Source organism: Miniopterus natalensis, chromosome 7 (assembly GCF_054644295.1).
Source record: "Miniopterus natalensis isolate mMinNat1 chromosome 7, mMinNat1.hap1, whole genome shotgun sequence".
Taxonomy (NCBI): Eukaryota; Metazoa; Chordata; class Mammalia; order Chiroptera; family Miniopteridae; genus Miniopterus; species Miniopterus natalensis.
Genome location: NC_142087.1, coordinates 18,417,909 through 18,441,120, shown reverse-complemented (window position 1 = coordinate 18,441,120; position 23,212 = coordinate 18,417,909). Strand labels below are relative to the sequence as shown.

Below are 23,212 nucleotides of genomic sequence, written 5' to 3'. Positions count from 1 at the left end.
ATGAAGCTCAAATTTTCTTTTCCTGTGGAGCAGTGCTACTTAATGTGGCCTGTGGACCAGTGCTAGACAAAACATTATTTTATTCATGCATATGTGAGAAGTACAGACACTTCTGTATTTCTCACATCTGAGAGCAAGCATTTGGAAATGTTTGTAGCAGTTTGACATGCTAGGGCATCCATGTATGTCACCATGGATGCATGGTACCTTGTTGCAGGTACAGTTGCGGGACAGGTTGGGTAAAACAAATGAGCAAACAAAAGTGGCCTTCGCAGCAGATGGTTTGAGACGCCCTGATGGCAAAGCAAAGGAAAATAACAAAGGAAGTAAAATAATATCATAGTGTAAGCTGAGGGAAAGAAAACAAACAAATGTAGAACACCTTTTTCACTATTGTCATTTGTGTGGCCCATTTTTCTCAGCCACAAGTAAAGTTCCACTGATAAATGATATTGGCGTCACAGGAATGATCACAGAGAGTTTATTCCTTTTTTTAAAAAAAATGTTTTTATTGATTTCAGAGGGAAGAAGGGAGAGGGAGAGAGATAGAAACATCAATGATGAGAGAGTCATTCGTCGGCTGCCTCCCGCTTGCCCCCTACTAGGGAGCGAGCCTGAAACCCGGGCTTGTTCCCTGACCAGGAATCAAACCGTGACCTCCTGGTTCATAGGCCAACACCCATCCACTGAGCCACGAAGGCTGGATGAGTTTAGTCCTTTTAAGTGGCTAGTTTTTCCTTGATTTTCAGATTGACCACTCCTGTGAAGTGAAACCTCATACCTTTCTGAACCTATTCCTAAACCACCCCTCTGCTCTGAACGTTTGAGCTTCTCTGTCACCTACCTTAAAACACTTTGCCGACCGGTCACAAGTTAACTCGTGTTTCCAGTCCCAAATGTCGTTGACAGGTCACGAGATAACTCGTGTCTGCACTTACATTAATTTATGGGACCAGCCATTTTCACATTGCTGATGTATGCTGAAATGTAAATGGTTCGTATATGGCAGATAGACAATGCTTCACAAACAGAAAGGCGGTAGATAATACAAGATGACACAAGCAGGTGATACAAAGTATGTGTACTCTGTGTCTAAGTCCTCTGTACCGGTTTTTCAGAATCTCTTAAGCCTCTCCATACCTACAGGCTTGTGGTGACAAGACCTCTGTTGGATTTTTTTTTTTACTTAGAGTTCATTTGAATGTCTTGTATTGTTTCCTAATTCAGAAAATGTGGCTCACTTGTGGTTTTACTCACTCTCCTTGTAGATTTTCGGGAAGGATATGAGGGCAATTAAAACTCCGGCAGGTGTACTAAGCTTTCTCACTGCCCCTTTCCTGGTCTGTCTTGAATTTTGTCAGGTTATATTCATTTTTGACATCACTGAGCAGTACTGGTTCATTTTTAACTTTGCTACATTTGCTTAGAGAACTGGAGTAAAAAGATTCATTGCGTTGTTCTTTTCATCTCTTCATTGGTTCTTAACCAGGGGTACAGATTAGAATCACTTCTGAGGGTTTTAAAAAAAATACACATGCCTAGCCCTGGCTGGTGTGGCTCATTGGTTGGGTGTTGTCCTGTGCATCAAAAGGTTGCTGATTTGATTCCTGGTCAGGGCACATGTCTGGGTTTCAGGCTCCATCCCCAGTAGGGGGCATGCAGGAGGCAACCAATCAATGTTTCTCATGTCAATGTTTCTCTCTCCCTTTGCCTTCCTCTGTCTCTAAAAATCAACAAACTACTCCTTAAAAAAAAAAATTTTTTTAAATACACATGCCTAGACCTTACCCCTAGAGATTGAAAAATAGTGCATTAGAATGTGGCCCCAGGGTATTTTTAAAACTTCCCACTAATTCTATTGTGCACATCTGGGGCTGGTTTCATATGCTCTAGCTTACCATTTTTTGGATGACATAGTACTGGGAATTTGCCTTTTTATTTTTGTAGCAGAGATGGGGAATAAATTTCACCGTATAGTTGATAGAATTTGCCTAGAGTTGTGTGTTGAAAATGATTCTGAGGTCTATCAGGGGAAACATAGTAGGGGCACATATGCCAAGCATTTGCTCTGCTTGCTTTACAGCAGTGATTCTCAACCAAACATATACATCCAATGTCCTATGAAGTTATATCAAATTCCACATGACCAGGCTCCACCCAAGATCTGTGAAATCAGGGTCTCTCGGGGTGGGGCCAGGGTATGTGTAGCTTGTTACTACCACATTATTCTGATTGCTGAAGGTAGGCCCACAGGTGATAGCTGGCTGTGGATATTTTTAAGGAACCACAGTTGAGTCAGAGTAAGGATAATGCACTAAAACCTGTCTTGGCAGAGTCAGATGGGGAGCAATGCTATCCATCTGGTGTCATGGAGCTGCCGTTCATTCACTGAACTATTCATGTGGGACTCATGTTTGGGTAATGGGCTATGACAGTGGCTCTCAGACTTAAGTGTTAGTTATCAGAGTCACCTGTTAAATTATAGATTGTTGGGCCCCACCCCAGAGTTTCTAATTACATAGGTCTAGGTCTAGTCTTGGCGTGAGAATTTGCATTTCTAACAAGCTCACATGTTCTAGGACCACACTTTGGATACCACTGGTCTATGACTTGAAGCTAAAAATCAGTTCTAATCATGAATTGTAATGAATTTTTTCACCATTGAGTCAAAGTTCTAGAATAGCATAGTTCAGAGGAGGACATTAGGTTGAAACAAGTAAGATACAGATACTGATTGCTTGGCTAGGAGAATAGCCAGAGGCTGGGCAGGACAGTTGAGAACATGAGTGTAACTTGCTGGCCTTGGCCCCAGAGCCTCTTAGCAGCCATGCAACATCTCTAGCTAAGTGGAAAGTCTGACCCTGCCATCCACCTCTGCACTACTTGCCTTTTCTGTTTGGAGTACTTCTCCTGGTTCTTTGTATGGCTGGTTTCTTCCCATCATTTAGGTCTCACCTCAGACAGTTCTTCCTCTTTTAGACCTCCCTTCCAAAGCCTCCTCCAAAACTTCCTGTGACATCAGAGAGGCCAAATAGCCCTTACTGTGTATGTTGTTTGGTGGTTCGTCTACCCGCACAAGAAGGCAATCTCTTTGAAGATGGGGCTCTGTCTGCCTCATTCATCAATGTGTTTCCAGTGCCTGGTACAGATTATACCTAGGGTAAAATTTTGTGTAGGAATAAATAAGTGGTATGGGTCACAGACCTTACTTGAGGGGTTTTATGAATTATGAAATCTTTATGCATTTTAGTTTGATATTGATGCTGCTGCTTTTTTCCCCCCTCACAGCATGTATTGGAAAGCAACCATTGTACTCAGTAGAGGAGTATCTGTTCAGTATCGCTACTTCAAAGGGTGCTTTTTAGAACCAAAGGTATGTTTTCTTCATCTAGTTTCCAGTTTCTTTAGCAGACTTACTTCTTTCAAGAGCAATTAATTTAAGTTTGGAAACATTAAAAGTAAAATGAGTTTGTTTTGATCAAATAAAGAAAAGAGAACTCTAGATTAATAACATTTTAGTACCAAAAAGCAAGGAAATAACCACTTCAGAGGCAGACAATGTCTGTAATGGAATTTTTAAAAGACTAATAGTAAGTATGTTGCAATTGTCATGATACAGGATTTAATGATAAATAAATGTTTTTGATAGGTAGGTATGCATTTTCTTTAACTTTTGTAAACTAATTAGTAACCAGTTGTGAGGGTTTTTCTTTTTGTTTTGTTTTTAATTGTTATGCGATATGAATACATTTAGAGGAGTATACAGCCAGCTTTAAGTGAGTAATTATTTTAAAAAATTATTTCACAGCAGCTGTCTCTTAGTGGCTGTATTGTTTAACTTCTATCAAAACTGAAGTCATTTCTCTTAGATTTTTTTCAGCAATGGTGTTGATAGATCAGGATCTTTCCTGAAGGCCTTCGGAGTATCTATTAAGTCTAAATCTGCTTGCTCACAATGATTTATTATTTTGGGAGTGTTTTCGTAAAAAAAAAAGTTGATTCTTTTCCTCTTATTTTAAAGATACTTATTTGCTGAAAGGATTCTTTTCCTTCAGAGTTTACCTTTGAGCACACTTGGGCTGCATGTGAACAAGGGCTTAGGCAGGAGCCTAGGAAGTAAAACGTGGATTAGAACATTTAAGACAATGTCTTTCCCTTCGGGGTCATTGAATACTTGTTACATGTGAAAATGCAAGCAGCCACTGTTACCCATTCTCTTAGCCACCGTTATAAAAAAGAAAACTGACAAACCCACTTCAGCTGTCTTTTGCACCTATTACGTACGTTTCTTATTCTGAGAATATATTGTAAATACTCAGTAATGAAACTAAATTACATTATGGTTAATCATTGTGTTGGCTTATCTTGACAGTAGTCTCACTTTACGACTTGCGATCATTTATTTAGTATAGGGGTTGTTCATCATGGCATAGTTCTTCAGTATAAATTGAACAATTGTGCATAGAAACGTAGGCCACAGCACTCATGATGTTGAAAGCTTATTGTGGATTCTCGTATGTGAAATTTATAATGTGAAATCAACTAAATTTTACTTAGAGGGGTATTTGGACAGGAAAAATCATGATTCCTTTGGGCATAGTTTTCTAAAGTAAGACTACTGTCAACACAGGTTAAATTAAGCCAACCTAAGCATTTCCCCTCTTCATTGAAAATGTAACCAAAAGCAGCAAAACCATCCAAAATGCCTTTGAAAAAATTGGCAAGAAGTCTGCTTACAGTAAGAAACAAGTTTTTCCCCTTGTAATACTTGCAAAAGTTTACAGTATGTGTTGGTGAGTGTGTTTCTTTAAGTAGGTGCTCTGTATCGTGTACACATGTACCGTGTGATGCAGGGGCTGCCATGGTAAGTATGTTTTTCATGGAATAGAGTAAATAGCTACATAAAATCCCATGCATATGGCTAGAGGGTATTTTCCCCCACATGCCAGCTTAAATTGACACTTTTTTTTGTAAGTTGGTGGCGCTTTTTAAGTGAAACTTAATTTCTAATAAAAATAATTATGAAACTTTGTCTCAATTGTGCACCGTGAAATGACAGAACTAATGTGCAAGGAATCTTAAATCATAAAATGATGTAAATTATTGGAATATATATGTTATAAATATAAACAATAATAAGAAAGCAAAGTAATTATGAAAGCATTGAAAAGCCAAAATGGGTAATAAGATTAATTTTACTGAGTTAAAGTCTTAGGAGGTCGTCTACCCCGGCAGTTGTAGAGTCTAAGCTAAAAATCTTGTGATTTTGTCACTTGACCTTTAGACTTTAGCTTCCTCATCTTTAAAATGAAGGGTTTGAACTATAAATTTCGTAGACCCCTTCCATCGATAATATTTTATTGTAAATAATGTAAAATTTTACCATTCATATTCTCTCTTTTATATTTCCTTCCTTCTGGCATATTCCTTTTAGTCTAGAAGTTGAGCCTTGCAGTCCTTTTTCTCTTAATTTTTCATAGCTACATGTTCTCTTATACTTTGTAGAATTAGAATAAGATGTTAATATGTTGAATTTTAAGATAATTTTACTGGGGACAAATCAAAATATTAATTTATGTAAGCACAGAAAACAAAGGTAGTAGATATTCCTGGAGTGGAAACATTGGTGTGAGCCTGCAGATAGTCGATTAATTTCATATCTTCACGAAAGTAATTTTTGAGTTAACATGCAATTTAAACATTTTTAAAATCCGTGTCCACCCCTCTTTACTTGTGGCTAGAATTAGGGTAGTTACCTCATATAGAAATATTAGCCAATTTTAAATTATATTGTCTTTGAAATATTTCCTTAATCTCAGTGTAAGTAGCTGTTTATTTTTAAGTAACAGCTGTTTCAAATTTTTATAGGTGTTGACGTTCATTCATAATTAGATTCATTATAAACTCTTTTACTTTATTCTTAATCTCCCTTGATTTTCATTTAGAATAGCCCAGGGTATCATTTTATAAAATGGTTTCTTAATATAATAAAATTTTTACCTCAGCTGTTAACTTCGAATTTAAATCATCTCATAGATAGCTGTTCACCTACCCTTCTTTACTTGACTCATTCCTAGGTCACCATTTTCTTAATGGTCTTATTAAAAATAGTGATTTTTAAATAGCTATGGTCTGGCCTCTGACAGCATAGATAAAAATTCCTCAGAGACCCTTTACATGCACATTTTTTCCAAAATTGTGGAAGAAAACAATCAGTAAAATTTTAAAAGTTTACATTTTTCATGATATTTAAAAGCAGTGCTGTTACATGAGTATTTGATCATTTTGCTTGATGGTTTGTTAAAACCAAACAAAAACTCCAGTCTACATGTTGAATAATAACCTTGTTTATTTCTCTCAGTGCTCGATGTAGCTGAGTGATGTCAATGACTGTTTAAGAAAGTGATGGTTAAGACACAAGTCTGTGGAAACATGTTATTTTTGTGTTTTTGTTAGTATGCATGTTTGAAAACACTTCAGTAATTGTCTGATTTAATAATTCTGCCAGTGCTATTAACAGAATACCGTCTTAGACTGATAGTGTTCCTTTTTTCTCCAAAGATCCACCTTCACTTCCCTCCAAAATGTTTACAGTTGTGGCAGCCTTTTACAAAATGGAGCTGTTCTGTCTTCTAAGATTTTAAAGATTGTTTTTCATGGAATATAGCCTTAAAAATGATTGCGTCTTTTAGAGTCATTACTGAAATTTTTGTTTTTTTCAAATATATCTTTATTGATTTCAGAGAGAGGAAGGGAGAGGGAGAGAGAGAGAAACCTCAATGATGAGAGTCATTATCGGCTGCTTCCTGCATGGCCCCCACTGGGGATCGAGCTCGCAACCTGGGCATGTGCCCTGACCGGGAATTGAACCACAAACTCCTGGATCCTAGGTCGATGCTCAGTCACTGAGCCATGCCTGGCCAGGCTGAGATTTTTAATATATCAATGCTCAGGTCTTAAAAAAATTTTCAAAGAACTTCAGTAAGCTAAAATTTAAGATTACCTTCTAAAGTTTAGTAAAGTAGTCATAACAATTCTGGAAATTCACTGTATTTTAAAATTTGGTTCATTTTCCCCCCAATATTATAACACTTTGTGTACCAAACAACATGGATTTGTAGTGTGAGCACTAGTAGGCACAATTCTAAGTTATCTGTTGAATTGGCCCTTTGGACTGCTCCTCAAATACTCCATTCTGTTCAAGCCCAAATTGTTTTATGCTGTGAGTGGATTTGAGGGTGGAGTTCATTAAAATTACTACTAAAATATATTCCCTATGAAATATTCAATTCACAGGGCTATTCTTACATGATTAATATAGATACTACAGTCAAGATGTGGTCAAGTTCCCCGGACACCTGAATTAAAACAAAAACAAAGTCTCTTTTTCCCTCTACCCACTTTTTAATCCTTGCTGATATTTAATATTATTTTCATGGCACCCTTTTAGTTACGTTTGATTAGTAACTTCTATAAGAATATAGACCCAGCCTGGCCAGGCTTGGCTCAGCGGTTCAGCGTCGACCTAGGATCCAGGCGATCGGGGTTCGATTCCTGGTCAGGGCACATGCCTGGGTTGTGGGCTGCAGCCGATCAGTGACCTCTCATCATTGATGTTTCTGTCCCTCTCTCTCCCTCTCCTTTCCTCTCTCTGAAATCAATAAAGATATATTTTAAAAAAAGAGAAAAAAAAAGAATATAGACCCATACCATCTTTGTAGAGGATTTTTTGTTTTTGTTTTTTCTTTTTCTTTTTCATTTCTTTTTCTTTGGCAGGGTATGTTGGGGATATGGGAGGAGTGAAGAAGAATAGGTTAGTTTTTCCTGGCTGCCGATTATTGCCAAGAAACATCATTCCTATTTTTAATGTATGCATTTACATCTCTTGAGGATTAGAAAGTTTGATGTTTAAAAAAACAAATTCAGAAAAATGTGACAGGAAAAGTAAAAAAATCTAAGAGATGTAGGATTAAATGCATCTTCTTTAAGTTGTAATGAAAATTAAATTCCCCATATTTTAAGATGAGCAGTTTCACATTTACCTTTTTAAAAACATCTACCCAGTCTACCATTTCATAAGTAAACCCTCATAACAAGGAGGTATTTGTCTAGAGAAAATGAGCATTTCCTATATTATCCCAAGATAAGTGATTTGAGTATCTAGTGCTATTTTAGTTTTCAAATTCCAAAAGTATGCAAGTTAAAAAAAGATTTTAATCTCTGGTTATTTTAAGTGGCAGAATTACCTCTTGTATTGAATTGCCTAATATTGTGCCTAACTTGTTACCTATTTATTTGTTATCATTTGGCAAATTTTTAAAATATAATCAATATTGAAATCCTGTAACATGTTATAGGAGAGTATTTAATGCCATCTAAAGATGTACAATATATAGAGAGAAAGTTATATGTTTCAGGCTTTTTAAGAGTATACTTAGTATATGCCTAGAAAAGGCCTTGAAGATTATGTATGAAAATGTTGATAGGTATTAAACCCTAAGTGGTGTGATAATAGGTGACTTTTGTTTTTTCTTTTTGCTTCCCTGTATTTTACTACATTTCTTCAGAAGATATGTAAAGAACAAAAAATTAAAGTAACTTGTAAGGTTACAGTTGAAATTTTGCTTTTAAAATATGTATTTAAGGGTTCCATTTTAACACATAAGTTTAATTTTTAAAAAGTAAAGGAAAATTAGGAAGCATTTAATACTTCAGTCTCTTAGGTATATGCCAGGAATCTTTGTTGGTAGGTTCATTATTGTTTTTAAATTGGTATAGGTGTTATCAACAACTCATAAAGCTTTATTCTTATAATGGGACAATATTAGGAGTTATCACACTGTATGAATTTAGAAACTCAAAGGCATAAAGAGTAAAACTGGATGTTAGTTCCAGTTTACCCATGTGTCCCATGTGTGTGTCCTTTCTTTTAGGGTTTCCTGTGCCCTTTAGAAACACTGGTTACTGTGATATGAGAAATCTCTGAAGTTCTTTCTGTAATCTACTTACTATTCTTAAATGTATATAGTAAAAAACTTTATTGTGCCCTCCAATTTTTTGAATAACTTGTGATAATTGATCTCAAGGTACTTGTTTCTACTATTCCTATGATAGTAGAGTTTAGGCTTTTTAAAAACACTTCAAGAGTTACTTAAGATGAGATACTTTATCCAGTAACACCCCATTGACTGCTGACATACCAAAAATAAAGTATATTTGTGGTAGCTTTAACTTAGGACAGAATATCTGTTAAAGATTAAAATTTCTTTGAAACAAATTGAGTATCGTAGGCAGATTTAAGAATGGGTTTAAAACAGTTTTATGTGCCAGTTCATCCCATTTTTCTTTGTTTGCTCTCTCATCTCCATTTTCTTCCAGCACTCATCATGTTTTGTGACCTGTTACATTCCTGATTGGGGGCATATAATATTGATAATTAACAAGATGAATCTCTTGGTTTCATATTTAGTATAAACTTAGGCTACAAACATCTAATGGAGTCATGGGTAGAAAATAAGATATAAGAAATTATTGCAGACATTTAACTTTTAAATTGCAGACTATCGGTGGTCCATGTCAAGTCATAGTTCACAAGTGGGAGACTCATCTACAACCACGATCAATAACCCCTTTAGGTATGGGCATTAACTGCATCTGTTTGAGGCATATGCGTAAAGTTACTAATATGCTGCACAATGGCTTAGTGGGATTTAATAAATTTTTATTCTAAAGTTTAAGGTCAATTTTCATTCAGCATATCATGAATCTTACTTTCAAAACTAAATAGTTCTTAATTGCCTTTCTTTATAAACTTTATTAGAAATGCTTGCCTACTTATTTTTATTTTGTTGGGTTAGATTAATTTATTGTAGAATATTTATTTTCATTTGGAATAGTTACAAAGTTTATAAAGTAACATTCTTCTTTGCTGAGCATCCATGGCTTTATTTGATTACTTGCTCAGAGAACTTAGAGAACACTTTTTTTTTTTAAGAGGAAAGGAGGGAGAGAGACATTGATTTGTTGTCCCACTTATTTATGCACACATTGGTTGATTCTTGTATGTGCCCTGACTGGGGATTGAACCCACAACCTTGAGGTATCGGGACGACCCTCTAACCAACTGAGCTACCCATCCAGGGCAAAAACAAAAATTCTTAAATTTTTAACTTTAAATAGTAAGAATAGAACAAGTTATTCTAATTATTCTGTGTGTTTTTAAACTAGTAAATACTTGAATAAACTTGTATGAATAAATTCCAATTTCTTGGTTGTAGCAGACATATTTTCCTCCTAATTTACTTAAATACCTTGCTGGCTAGGCTGAAATTGATATTTGGATAGTTTTTTTTAAAAAAACACCATTATTCTGTTTTCTTATGCCTAAAAAGGCATTTATCTTCATACAAGTATTTTTTAATTTCCTTCTCCATACTAAGATTAAAATTTGAAGTTCATTTCACATACATTAAATTATCCACTTGGATTCATCTGTAAATTGACTCAATGCTGACAAATGCATCTCTCAGTTTCTAAGGAAAAGTAGAATGTGAAGATAATAAATGGCTTTCTAGTTACCAGCTTAGAAAGTAGTGAGAGATTCTGCTTTACCCTGTAGTAGACACGTCTTGTTTAAACAGATATCTCATTCCATCTTCTTTATTGGATTTTTTCTGTTTTAATACATTTTTGATAGTGTATTTAGAATTTTTCTGATAGTGTCCTTCAGAATTACAATAGTTCTATATTGAGGTTGGAAATTATTAGGTACTGAATATTTAAAAATAATTTGTGTTTTGAAGCATCTTGCAGTTATATATATATTTTATTATGAGAAGTGGGATGATTTTGTTTCTGATCATTCAAAAAAAGTTATAAACTTAAGAGCTGCGTGAAATCTATCAGAGAATCTTCCTTGGGAACTATCACACTTATTTTAACAAATATTTCAGACTTATGTTTAAAGTAAACTGGAAAAGGAAAGCAAGAAATTAGTATGTTACTCAGAGGGCGGGGCTTACCAGCTTAACTCATTTAGTTGAAATTTCTGTTAGAAGGGCATGTGCTAGAACTTACTCTTTTGATAGTTCCTCACAGCTCTGAGTGTACAGGTAAGTTTACACTGTTTGTAAAGCTTTTAGCCGGCTTTAGAGAATAGTGGAGATTTGAGGAGAATTACATTTTAGATAAGTTCAGAATATGCACTACATAAGAATAAGCATTTTAATTGTGCCAAGACCTTGGTTTAAAAAATGAACCAGGATACACTGTTGTCCAGCAGCCTGTCAGGCTCACACATTGTGGGTATAGAAGTTTGTCCCAGTGCCTCTAGAGCACCTGTCTGAGGAGTTCTCTTTCTCTTCCTTGTAACATCAAGAATGATCACCAAGTATGTAAGAAATGTGATTGTTTGATAGCCTTCTTAAAAGAGAATTCTTTATTGAGGGCTACAATAAATATGCTTATTCACTTTGGGCTGCTTTTAAATTTTAGATTCCATATTTTAAAAACGCTTAAGGTGGGTAGTTTCTCAATTATGTGTTCTATATACATCATGAATTTTAATTAGGTTTTCTATTTTCCTTCAATTCTAGAAAGTGAAATTATTATTGACGATGGACAATTTGGAATCCACAGTAAGTGAGACCGAGTTTTAAATTTTTTTACTGATATGGTTGAGATGTTACATAACATTCATTAGAAACAGATGGCATAGGGAAATATAACAGTATGATATTGAAAATAGAGGCTAAATATAAGAAACAAATAACATTCTCTCTTTTTTTAATGTATCTTTATTGATTTCAGAGAGAGGAAGGGAGAGGTTGAGAAAGAGAAACATCAATGATAAGAGTCATTGATTGGCTGCCTCCTGCACGTCCCCTACCGGGGATCGAGCCCGAAACCCAGGCCCTGACTGGGAATCGAACCTTGACCTCCTGGATCCAAGGTCAATGCTTAAGTGCTGAGCCATGCCAGTCAGGCAATATCATCACTTTTTAACACTATTATGCTCAAAAATGATATTAACAGTTCTAAACATTTAAGGTGTGAAAAGTTAACTCTTAAGCTAAATTTGTGCATTTTGTATGTTTATATGTGCATTTACAGTAAAATCCAGGTTATACAGAATGTTCTGGTAATTCTGGCTTAGCCTTTAACATTTAATTTACAGTATATTAGAAAATCCTTTTACCTCTAAATATGTTGAAAATGTTATGCATTTATATACTTCTGCTTCAGTGACACTTTATCTTGAGAATTCAAGGTTGCAATTTTATTTTATTTTTTCCTTAAATGCAGTTGATTGCATTTTCATTTTTAATACTTCACTGTGTGAAGAGGTGGGCAGAATGTGTGCTTCTGCAGACTGAACCAGAGTTAAAAGGCTGATAACCAGTTGCTTTCCTGTTCAGAACAGGAAGAAACAGGTCTGAATGTTTTGGTTGTGGTTTAATAGGGACATGTGTTTATACACTTTAGAAATGTACATGCTTTGGCAGTGTTTGAATAGGAATTTGGATTTTATTTGGGGTTATTTGTATTATATCATAACGTGATCTAAAATACTTGAATAGCTTTAGTGTTTAGTGTTTTACAGTCTTGCCCGCTTTATTTACAAAAGATGATACTTATGCCACATAATTTGGAGACCTTTCTTTATGGAGGAATAGTTTTCTCATTTCTTCAGCTGTAATATATGACATTATGTACCTCTATTTATTAATTACTATGTATGGTTATAAATGCATAGAAATTTTACTGTTGTTCTAAATTCAGCTTTAGTTACCTTTTAGGATGAAAAGCCATTTCTCCAACTTTGTCCATTTCTGAAAACAGTTTAAAATTAAGAGATAATAGTGGTTTCTCTTTATTTTTAAAATTTGCTAATTATTAAACATTTTAAAGTTGTATTTCTAAGGAGAAATGTTTCTTAATATATATATTTTTAAATCCTATTTAAAAACTTAGGTCCAAAACACTTGATAGTTCTGTAGTGTTATGAAAAACATATTACCTATATTAATAGGAAACTTAAACAATGCTAATACAGTGTTATCATGATTGTGAAATTTATGGCAGAATGTATAAATGTGAGAATACAGGGTTGACTCACAGTTTTATTCTTACCTTCTCATATACTTCAGTCCCTGACACGAGTGGTATAACTAGTTTCAGCTGAATAAATGTCTCATGTGAAGCTTTGGGAGTTTAATAGTAATTCCCAATGGAACAACTGTAGAAGTCATCTTGGAACATGTATTCTTGCTGAAATGGCTTTGTATTACTTCGATAATGGATTTACTAAGAATATTTTTATTTACTTAAGTTGTTAAACTGAGACTGTTGTTAACATTCATTTAACTTGTTTCCCCTTCTTCATATAAAAGTTATTTTTTCAATGACAAATTTAAGACTATGTATATATTTGTTTTGGAGAGAAGTACCAGTGACATATAGGCTGAGTGTATTAAAATCTGAATGTGAACTAGAAATGTCAGTGTGTATTATACTTACTGGATTGTTTAAAAATATGCATAATAGTTGCTGTTCTTATTTACTTTCCAGATGGTGTTGAGACTTTGGATTCTGGATGGCTGACCTGTCAGACTGAAATAAGATTACGTTTGCATTATTCTGAAAAGCCTCCTGTCTCAATAACCAAGAAGAAATTTAAAAAATCTAGATTTAGGTATGACCATGTGTATTTGTTACTTAGGCCATTTATTTTCACTAATGCTATAGATTTCTGGTTTTAGCCTTTAAGTGTATAAACTAAGAAAAGATCACACGTAGAATGTCATATTTTTTACCTCAGATTGCTGTAGTTACATCTACTTATGTTAGTCTTAATCTCTAAATTTGAAACTAGAACATTTTGTTTTTATGTAGATAAATGATTTTCAAGCTTACATATCTGCGTAGTTTATAAATAAATTGCTTGTTTTAAAATTGATATGAGAAATGACTTTGTGCTAAATGAGGGCAGAGTGACATAACAGAAAAATGATTACTGAAAATATCCTTCAGTGTCCTAAACTTTCCTGTAGCTTACAAATGGAAACCTTTCCCTGAGGAAAGGTAGCAGTTATCATAGCAGTACTGTATTAGTTTCTTTTTAATCTGATATATAGATGTCAAGCTTTGTGTGAATAGCTAAATAGTAACTTTATTTTTCTGTAATGTCATCATACATACCTTTGAGTGAGCTGGCTTCTCAATGACCCAGGCAGCTCTATCATTTGGATATAATTCATAACAATACTGCAGTTTGAAAATCCGCAAATGTTTTACCATAACTTTAAATATTATAATACTTATACCAATCATAAAATACATAAGGGAAAAGGTGTATAATACTTCATAGTTATTTGCACTGGCTCTTCTGAGAGTGAGTAAAGGGTTTTGGGTGTACCTTGTTTCTGTGCATTTCTAGGCCTCTGCTTTGCTTCAGAAAAACCGAGGTTATTGGACCATATGTTTGATCTGCAAGATCCATTTGACTGCAAAGATTCTCTAACCAGTTAGTCATATATAATTGAATATTTTATTTAAATGTTAAAAGAAGCAAATAAATTGTGTAACAGCTATAATAGTATAAAACCTTGAAATAAAGATAGCAGTAGAAGATAAAGCCTTGGTTGGTTGGGCTTATTAGGATTTTTTTCTTTCGCTGTAGCTAAGAAATTAATAGATATTAGTGGTTGAGGTTCTGATGGCTTTGCATCAGAATGGTCCTGTACCATTCTTGTTTATAGAAATGATTTTGAGTATTTGTATATATTATAGTGTTGCTTAGGCTTAAATTGAAATATTTTCGTATAACCATACTTAGTTGGGCTCTACAAATTAGTAACTGATTCCTATTTAAATAGCCATGCATAGCTAGAAACTGATGTTTGTCCTGACTGTACCCCACCCCCCTAAACAACCCCCAAGTTTTCATTAGTGATAAACTAACCCTTCATGGTGTAGGAAATAAATTTATCTGCAAGGATATAAGGACTTTAAAAACTTAGCAACAGCTTAAACATTTTAACTAAAACACTAGACATGTCATTTTATCTTATTACCATCAAATTTTAAGCACAAGTTTCTCTTTCAGTTGGCTCCAGCAGTAAGTAGAAAGCAATGTCTCTTTATGATAGACTGTAACATTTATATAGCTATTTGAAGAAGACCTTTAACAAATAAATTCGTTCATAGATCCCTTTAAACGTGAATTTTCTTTTTTTTGGGTGGGGGGGTAGATGTGCATTGCTGTTGGCAGAGTGCCTTTCTTGCCTGCTCACTCCTGTCCATTTGTGGTCTCTCTTTACACATCCTGGTAGAGAATGTTTCTTCCTTCAGGTTCACCAACAGAATCAGTTGTCCAGAACTATTCGTAAGAGTTTGGTTTATGAGAAGAGATGGTGATTTTTGTTTGGATTATTGAAGTGCTACTTTTGATTTTATAGTGTGATTACAGAACAGTATTACTAATTGAATAATTTATATAGCTATCCCCTCTGAGAGACCTCAGAATTATGTGGCTATGGGACATGGCTCAGCAGTGGTTGGAGGCAGGAGATCATGCAGAGAGGGCAGGGCCCACTAATACAATTCCATTATTTGTATTATCAATCAGATCCCATTTAAATCTACAATGAAAAGCTTTTGTAGCTCAGCTGTTACTCTGTACCAGTGATTTTCAACCAGTGTGCCACAAGAATTTTTAAAACATGACCTCTTTTCCTTTAGACTGCCAAAAAAAAAAAAAATGACAACCACCAACAGAACAATAGCCGTCCAGTTGTGAATGAATCAAAGTTATAACTATTTTTTTGTCAGATAGGCAAAAAATATGATATTTTTTGATGTGCCGCAGAATTTTATTAGTTTTTGTGTGCCATGAGATAAAGAAGGTGGAAAATCACTGCTCTATCCATTAACATTACTTCCTACCTTAATAGTATTAAAATTGTTTTAGTGCATTTCAATTGGTGTAAGAAATATTCTAGAATTGAGTCTTCTTGGCATTACAAGTGCTCCGTGCAAGTAATTGCCTTTCATTGGGAGTAGACTAGTCTCTGGCCCTATGGTTTGGGTAACTGGTCTTTGTTTTCATTGCTGTGAGGCCTTTAAGAGTTTTAGACTTTCAGTTTATTTTTTTGTTCATTTGCTTTTTTAAAAAAATGCATGTATATAAATATATACACACACAAAAGATACATACATTCAAATATATATACTTAATACAATGTTTTTCTTTAATAATGTACTTTTCCCAAAGTACCTCAACTCACTGTGGTATAAGGGAAAGGAAAGGAAAATTTTTAGTTTATAACCTCCAACTCTAACAGTCTTTTTAATGCACTCTAATAGAATATGGTTTAATTTGTGCTTGTTTTATATATACCCATTTGTGAAACTTCTCAAAAGAAATTGAGATAGCCAATTATAAATGGGGTAATAGTAAATATCTTTTTAGATTCATTTTTGAAAAACAAAGAATGAATGAAAATAGCCTTAGGCATAATGAGTGTTTATCTCATTTTAATACTTTACAAAAATATATGTAGATTAAAAACATCAGTATTTTAAAAAATATAGCTAATGCCTTACCTGTAGTAAGTGTAGTCTTTGTACTATATAATACACAGGGTGGGGGAAAAAGTGGGTTTACAGTCTGTATGGAAAATAGTACAATAATTAATAAATAATAACACAAGAATAAACTGTGTTTCATGTACTCACAAATGAATACCTACTTTTGCCTCACCTTGTATTACTTTTGTTATTTGAAGATTTTGCATATTCAGGGAGCACTCTAAATTTTAGCATTTAGGTAACATTTGTGTGAGTTTCCTTCTGTTCCACTTTTTGCATTTCATTATTTTTTCTTTTGTTTAGGGTAAAGCTGACACTAGAGGGTCTGGAGGAAGATGATGATGATAGGGTGTCTCCCACTGTTCTTCACAAAATGTCCAATAGCCTGGAGATATCCTTAATAAGCGACAATGAGTTCAAGTGCAGGCATTCACAGCCGGAATGTGGGTATGGCTTACAGCCTGACCGTTGGACAGAGTATAGCATACAAACAATGGAACCAGATAACCTGGAACTAATATTTGATTTTTTTGAGGTGAGTAATTCTTTAATTTGAAGGGTTTGAAAAAGAATGCAGGCATGAGCTTATTTTTACATATGTTTTGATTTTTATTGTAGTCTAATTTGTGTAAACCCATTATTTGTACAGCATCTTAGATGTTTAATTCTCTATACATTTTAGCAGGCTTAAAAAACTTAGAGTTGACAGACTCAAGTACTATTAAGTATATAATTAAGAAAACTTCAGCAGAATTGGTTTCAAATCAAGACCAGGTGTCTTGATGTCTGTGTCTGTTTTAAATATAAATGAATTATATTGCCCGGCCGGGCGTGGCTCAGCGGTTGAAAGGCGACCTGGAATCCAGGCAATCAGGATTTGATTCCCGGTCAGGGCACATGCCCAGGTTGCGGCTGCAGCCGATCAATGACTCTCTCATCATTGATGTTTCTATCTCTCTCTCTCTTCCTCTCCTTTCCTCTCTCTCAAATCAATAAAGATATATTTTAAATAAATAAATAAATAAATAAATAAATAAATAAATAAATAAATAAATAAATAAAAATGAATTATATCAACCAAACTGTATAACTTGGTGTGCAATCTGATGTAACTAGCATGATTGAGTCCTCTTCATGACCAAAGCCTGTGGCTTATTGAAGCATTTTATTATAAGAATTCATTGTAACTGGACTCATTTTTGCAACTTTACTTGATATTATAAATATGTAATAAAAAGCGTTGCTATAAAAATTGTGCGAGGTTGTTCAGAATCTGTGCGGCCAGCTTTCCGGAGCTACTGGTGACACTTACAGTAGCGCTCCAGCTCACCGGCCGCTCAGGTGCTCCCCCTGGTGATACCGAGCCCTCCCCTGCGGTCCTTGCTCTATCTTTCCTGGCGCAGTCAGCTGTACTGCTTTCCTGAGACTCCTGTTCTTTGGCACATCCACTCCCATTTTCACTTTTTTTTTATATATCCTCACCTGAGGATATTTTTTCCATTATTGTTCAGAGAGTGGAAGGGAGAGAGAGAGAGAAAGAAACACTGATGTGAGAAAGACACATCGATTGGTAGCCTCCTGCACGCCCTGTGGCTGGGGCTGAGGATGGAGCCTGCAACCGAGGTGCATGCTGTGCCCTTGGCTAGATTGAACCCAGGACCCTTCAGTCCACAGGCCGACGTTCTAACTGCTGGGCAAAACCAGCCAGGGCCCATTTTCACTTTTTTAAAGTTTAAATCTTTGAGAGTAGGAAATATGCTTTGCCCAGCAGTAACAGCTAGCCACAGTTTCTTGAAAATGTTAGAATTCAGAGTGGATTTAAACCCACTGAGTAGCATTTGCTGTACATAATTAAAATTATAATCTTTGAATTGTTGAATTTGATGATTCCTTTAGACATAGCCTTTGTGAGTGGCTTTTTAGCAACCTTGCATTAGATGGAATTTAAAGGTGTTTTTCCCCAAAAAAATTTATTTTAAAAAACACTATAATTAGATCTTACCTAAGTAATGAGATGTGGAATTTTATTATAAAAATATGAAGTTTTGGTTGAATGTTTCCTTGTTCTTTAAGGACCTACATTTTAGCCCTGGCCAATAACTCAGCTGGTTAGAGCACATCCCAGTACACCAAGGTTGCAGGTTCAATCCCCGGTCAGGGCACATATAACAATCAACCAATGATACATAAATAAGTAGAACAACAAATTGATGTTGCTCTCTTTCTCCTTTCCTTTCTCTCTAGAATCAATCAATCAATCAATAGAAATTATGAGAGCAGCCTAACTTCCCTTTCATTTTGTTAGCAGCATTGGAAATACTATTTTATTTCTAAACCAGGCTGATAAAATACTCAGTGTAATCTCAAAGTGTTCAGTTTCCAGGAGAGTTACCATCCCTCTGTGTCATCTGTGTGGATGTGTTTTTAGAGAATATAATATATATTAAAAGCTCACTACAGGTATATCTTAGTCTTTGAATATAAAAGTACTTAGTAACTTTTAGTTAGTGTTTTAAATTCACCTAATACATATTAGAGGATCAGAATTGCAAATCAGCAGAGTTATGATTAATAAAGTAATACATAAAGTCTTAAAGTATTATATATGAAAAAATGTACTGTTTATTACCAAGAAGTGCTTTCTAAATTTCATGGATATAAATTTGATTGTATTTCTTATTGATCTTCCTGCATAGTTTTTGATCTTTAAATGGAAAATATTAAAGTATAAGAACTTGGATTATTCTAAATTTTTCTCATTTTTCAGGAAGATCTCGGTGAACATGTAGTTCAGGGTGATGCTCTTCCTGGACACGTGGGTACAGCATGCCTCTTATCATCCACCATTGATGAGGGTGGGAAGAGTGCTGGAATCCTTACTCTTCCTATCATGAGCAGAAACTCCAGAAAAACAATAGGCAAAGTGAGAGGTAAGCATGGAACAGCAGGGTGGCCCTTTACAAATAAGCAAAGGTTAAGTTAAAATTTCATTAGTTTCAGATTGAGCTTTTGAGAATGGTAAAGATTAAATTAATGATTTGTTTTAGAATATTATCTAATATAATAACTAGGATATATCTTTTGAATTTTCTTTTTTTTTAATATTATTGAGTACCTTCTATAATAGGCACTTTTCTTTTTTCCTTTTTTTTTATATCTTTATTGATTTCAGAGAGAGGAAAGGAGAGGGAAAGAGAGAGAGATAGAAACATCAATGATGAGAGAGCCATTGATCGAGCCCGCAACCCAGGCATGTGCCCTGACTGGGAATCAAACCCTGATCACCTGGATCCCAGGTGGATGCTCAACTGCTGAGCCACGCCCGGCCGGGCTATCTTTTGAATTTTCTAGAAGCTTTGAATCAGTTTTGACTTGTTAATTTTTTCCTATTTGATAGAGATTGATAAAGCTAGTTTTAGTATATTTAAATGTAATTGAGCTCATCATGCCCTTTTTAATTGTCTTTAATTTTGTCCCCACCCTCTCTTTTTTCCCTACAAAAGTTGACTATATAATTATTAAGCCATTACCAGGATACAGCTGTGACATGAAATCTTCATTTTCCAAGTATTGGAAACCAAGAACACCATTGGATGTTGGACATAGAGGTGCAGGGAATTCTACAACAACTGCTAAGTAGGTTGAATACTTTTGAGCAGTATTACCATTTGGTAGCTCGAACTTGATAATGTTAAATTGGTTTGAGTGAAAAAAGGTCAAATGATATTTTTTTAAAAAAATTTTTAGTGTTGACATTACTACAGGTATAAATGATTGTATTATTATTACCCTGGAATTTAAATTTAATTTGGTCATTGGGGTTCCCAACTTAAATTAGAGACTAACACTCTTCTAAAGATTCTGGTTAGTGTTTTTTAATGTTCTACTGAATTGATAAGCGAAACATTAAAACTAGAAAGCCAGGCCCCAAAGGGGAGCAGAATGGGGGAAATGGGTGAAAAAGGTGATGGGGGATAAGAGGTACAAACTTCCAGTTATAAAATAAGTAAGCCTTGGGATTATAGTGTACAGGGAATATATAGTCAGTAATATCATAATAACATTGCATGGTGACAGGTGGTTATTAGACTTATTGTGGTGACCATATGACAAGGTATATAAATGTAATCACTGTGTTGTACATCTGAAACTAATATAGTATTGTATGTGAACTATACTTTATTAAAATTAGGACAACAACAACAAACAAACTAGAAAGCTAGGAGGAAAGCGTAATGCAGAAAGAGCCTGATGCCGTCAGTGTGTCTGTATTGTGGTCCTGACTTTTGCATGTTGCCCTCTCTGAGTCTCAGCTTCCTTACCTGTTCTTAGTATAGTTTCCATACTTCCACCCTGTTGGTGTGTCAGCCTTTCCCATTCCCCTAGTCTGCCACTATTAAGTCTTCTGAGGCTTCAAAAGGAGCAAGTTTCTGTGTCTCTACTACTTCGTGCCATTGCAAAGGTTCTTTTCCTTGATTGGTCACCTCACTTGGAGAGATTGGGTTGGTATGGGATATGCCTATATTCAGCTTGTAAATACTTATAATTAATGGAATACATGCACACACCAAGCAAGTGATGGTCACAGTCTCATTTTGGGGGTGGCAAAATTTGTCTTAAAGTAGAGAATAGGTACTATTTCCATTGTTGAAAATACAGCTGGCTTCTTTATTACATTTATTTTCTTTATCTTCTCTATAGTATATGGTAACTGTATTTCTGTATATTTCTTCTTTTAGGCTTGCTAAAGTTCAAGAAAATACTATTGCTTCTTTAAGAAATGCTGCTAGTCATGTAAGTGAACCTTTCTTTCTTCAAACAACTGTGGACTATTGGTCCAAAGATAGAAAAGCAAGATATGTGGGTCTGGGGAGTCTTCTCCAGTCTGCATTAATAGGTTAAAAAAGGGAATATTTATGCTGCTTTTGAACATGTTTCTAAGCGAAGGTGAAATATTTCTTGACATTTGTATTTAGATTCATGGTGCAGATTGAGATGAAAACAATGGAATTAGCCCTGGCCAGGTAGCTCAGTGGGTTAGATCGTCATCCCAATAAGCAGTGGCTGTGGTTTTGATCCCTGGTCAGGGGACATATACGTGAGGATCCCTGTTAAAGAACTTTTAGGGACTGCTTTTTGCGAGAAGATTTCATTGAGCCTTTTCCTTTCATATTCTGATGAAATCCTTTGTCACTCACATGGATCACATTTTATTTTATTTTATTTTTACATGTGTTTTTATTGATTTCTTAGAGAGAGGAAGGGAGAGAGAGAGAGAAACATCAGTGAGAGAGAAACATTGACCGGCTGCCTCAAGCCCGCAACCCGGGCATGTGCCCTGACCGGGAATCAAACCAGCAACCTCTTGGTGCCTGGGATGGTGCTCAACCAAATGAGCCACACTGGCCAGGTGTGGATCACATTTTAGAATGTTTCATGTTAGTTATTAATGCCTGGTTTGTTTAATGTTAAAAACATATTTTTGAAGAGATTTTGGTCTGTTATTGCATTATTTCCTAAATTCACACATGAATTTTGGGATCAGATTTTAATCTCTTAGTAAAATTATCTTCATGAAGGGTGATGATGATCATGTCAAATTTAACATTTAAACTAGAAAGCTATGATTTACTATGTTTAACCATTGCACCTATTTGGAGGTGGTACGGTTTTCTTCAGTAGGAATGGTTTGTGTCATTGTCTTGTTTGTAGGAATAGAAGGAGCTAAGCTTATTTCCTGCTTCAAAGTCATCCAGGAACTCGGCTCCTTCAACTCAAGCCTGTTAGGCATGTTTACGCACAGCTGAGCAAGGGGTGGAAATGTGTCCCCCCGTTCTCATTCAGTACTTCTCTGGGTCGTAGCAACGTTAGAGGATCCTCAGACCTTGTTTCCTTCCGTCCCAGCTGGCTTTCTTGCAGTGAACGTACAGATTTGTATGTCAAGTTATGTTCTCAGCCTTTATATGGATTAATTCACATGTCAGAATGGATCTGACTTTAAAAAAATATGTCCTTAACTCATTTTTGCCCTCAACTCATTTTTGCCCTCCCTTCTTCCATTTAGGCTTCTCTCAGGAAATTTGCCTGTGCATCCTTCTTGGTTCCCATTTCTGCTTCCTGTCTTTTCAGCAGCAGTTGCAGTTTCCTCTTTAATCTGGTGACAGAGGTTTTGCTAAGAATGGCTGTAGTGTTCTGCTCAATGGTACCAAGGAGCAGAGCTGAGAGACTGCAGCTTCGTCTTTTCTCCACCTCACCTTTAAGATATAGCTGTCCAGCTAATGTCTGCAGGGGCAGCAAGGTGTGAGGGAGCCCTGTGCCCCAGGCCCCTGTTATGCTCCATTTCTGCTAATTATAGTAGCAGAGGTGACACACCTGTGAAGGCTGTCCCTTGCCACAGAGGGGCCCCAGGGCATTTTCAAGTAGATCAGTGCCCATCTTTTGCCAGGAAAAAATTACTGTGCTATTGAAAAAGGAAAATACTTATAATGGTTTTAAGAGAAGAAATTAGGATAAAGCTTGAAGTATAGCATTAAATAATTCATGAGAAAGGTTTTTTTTGTGAACAGGGCTGATTTTATAGTGAACAATAAGTTTATGTCCGTGTAGTTTTATATGTATTGTG

The 23,212-nt window shown here is 35.3% G+C and overlaps 1 protein-coding gene across 1 annotated transcript in view; it reads left to right on the top strand.

Annotated features, from left to right (window-relative positions):
* Positions 1-23,212, top strand: part of GPCPD1 (glycerophosphocholine phosphodiesterase 1) — a 47,092-nt gene that overhangs the window by 3,978 nt on the left and 19,902 nt on the right. Inside the window, exons 3-10 of the mRNA XM_016212052.2 lie at positions 3,289-3,373; positions 9,560-9,635; positions 11,595-11,636; positions 13,570-13,693; positions 16,894-17,125; positions 19,358-19,520; positions 20,094-20,226; positions 21,330-21,384. Coding sequence (XP_016067538.1) covers positions 3,289-3,373; positions 9,560-9,635; positions 11,595-11,636; positions 13,570-13,693; positions 16,894-17,125; positions 19,358-19,520; positions 20,094-20,226; positions 21,330-21,384 — 910 coding nt within the window. The remainder of the gene's footprint in view (positions 1-3,288; positions 3,374-9,559; positions 9,636-11,594; positions 11,637-13,569; positions 13,694-16,893; positions 17,126-19,357; positions 19,521-20,093; positions 20,227-21,329; positions 21,385-23,212) is intronic.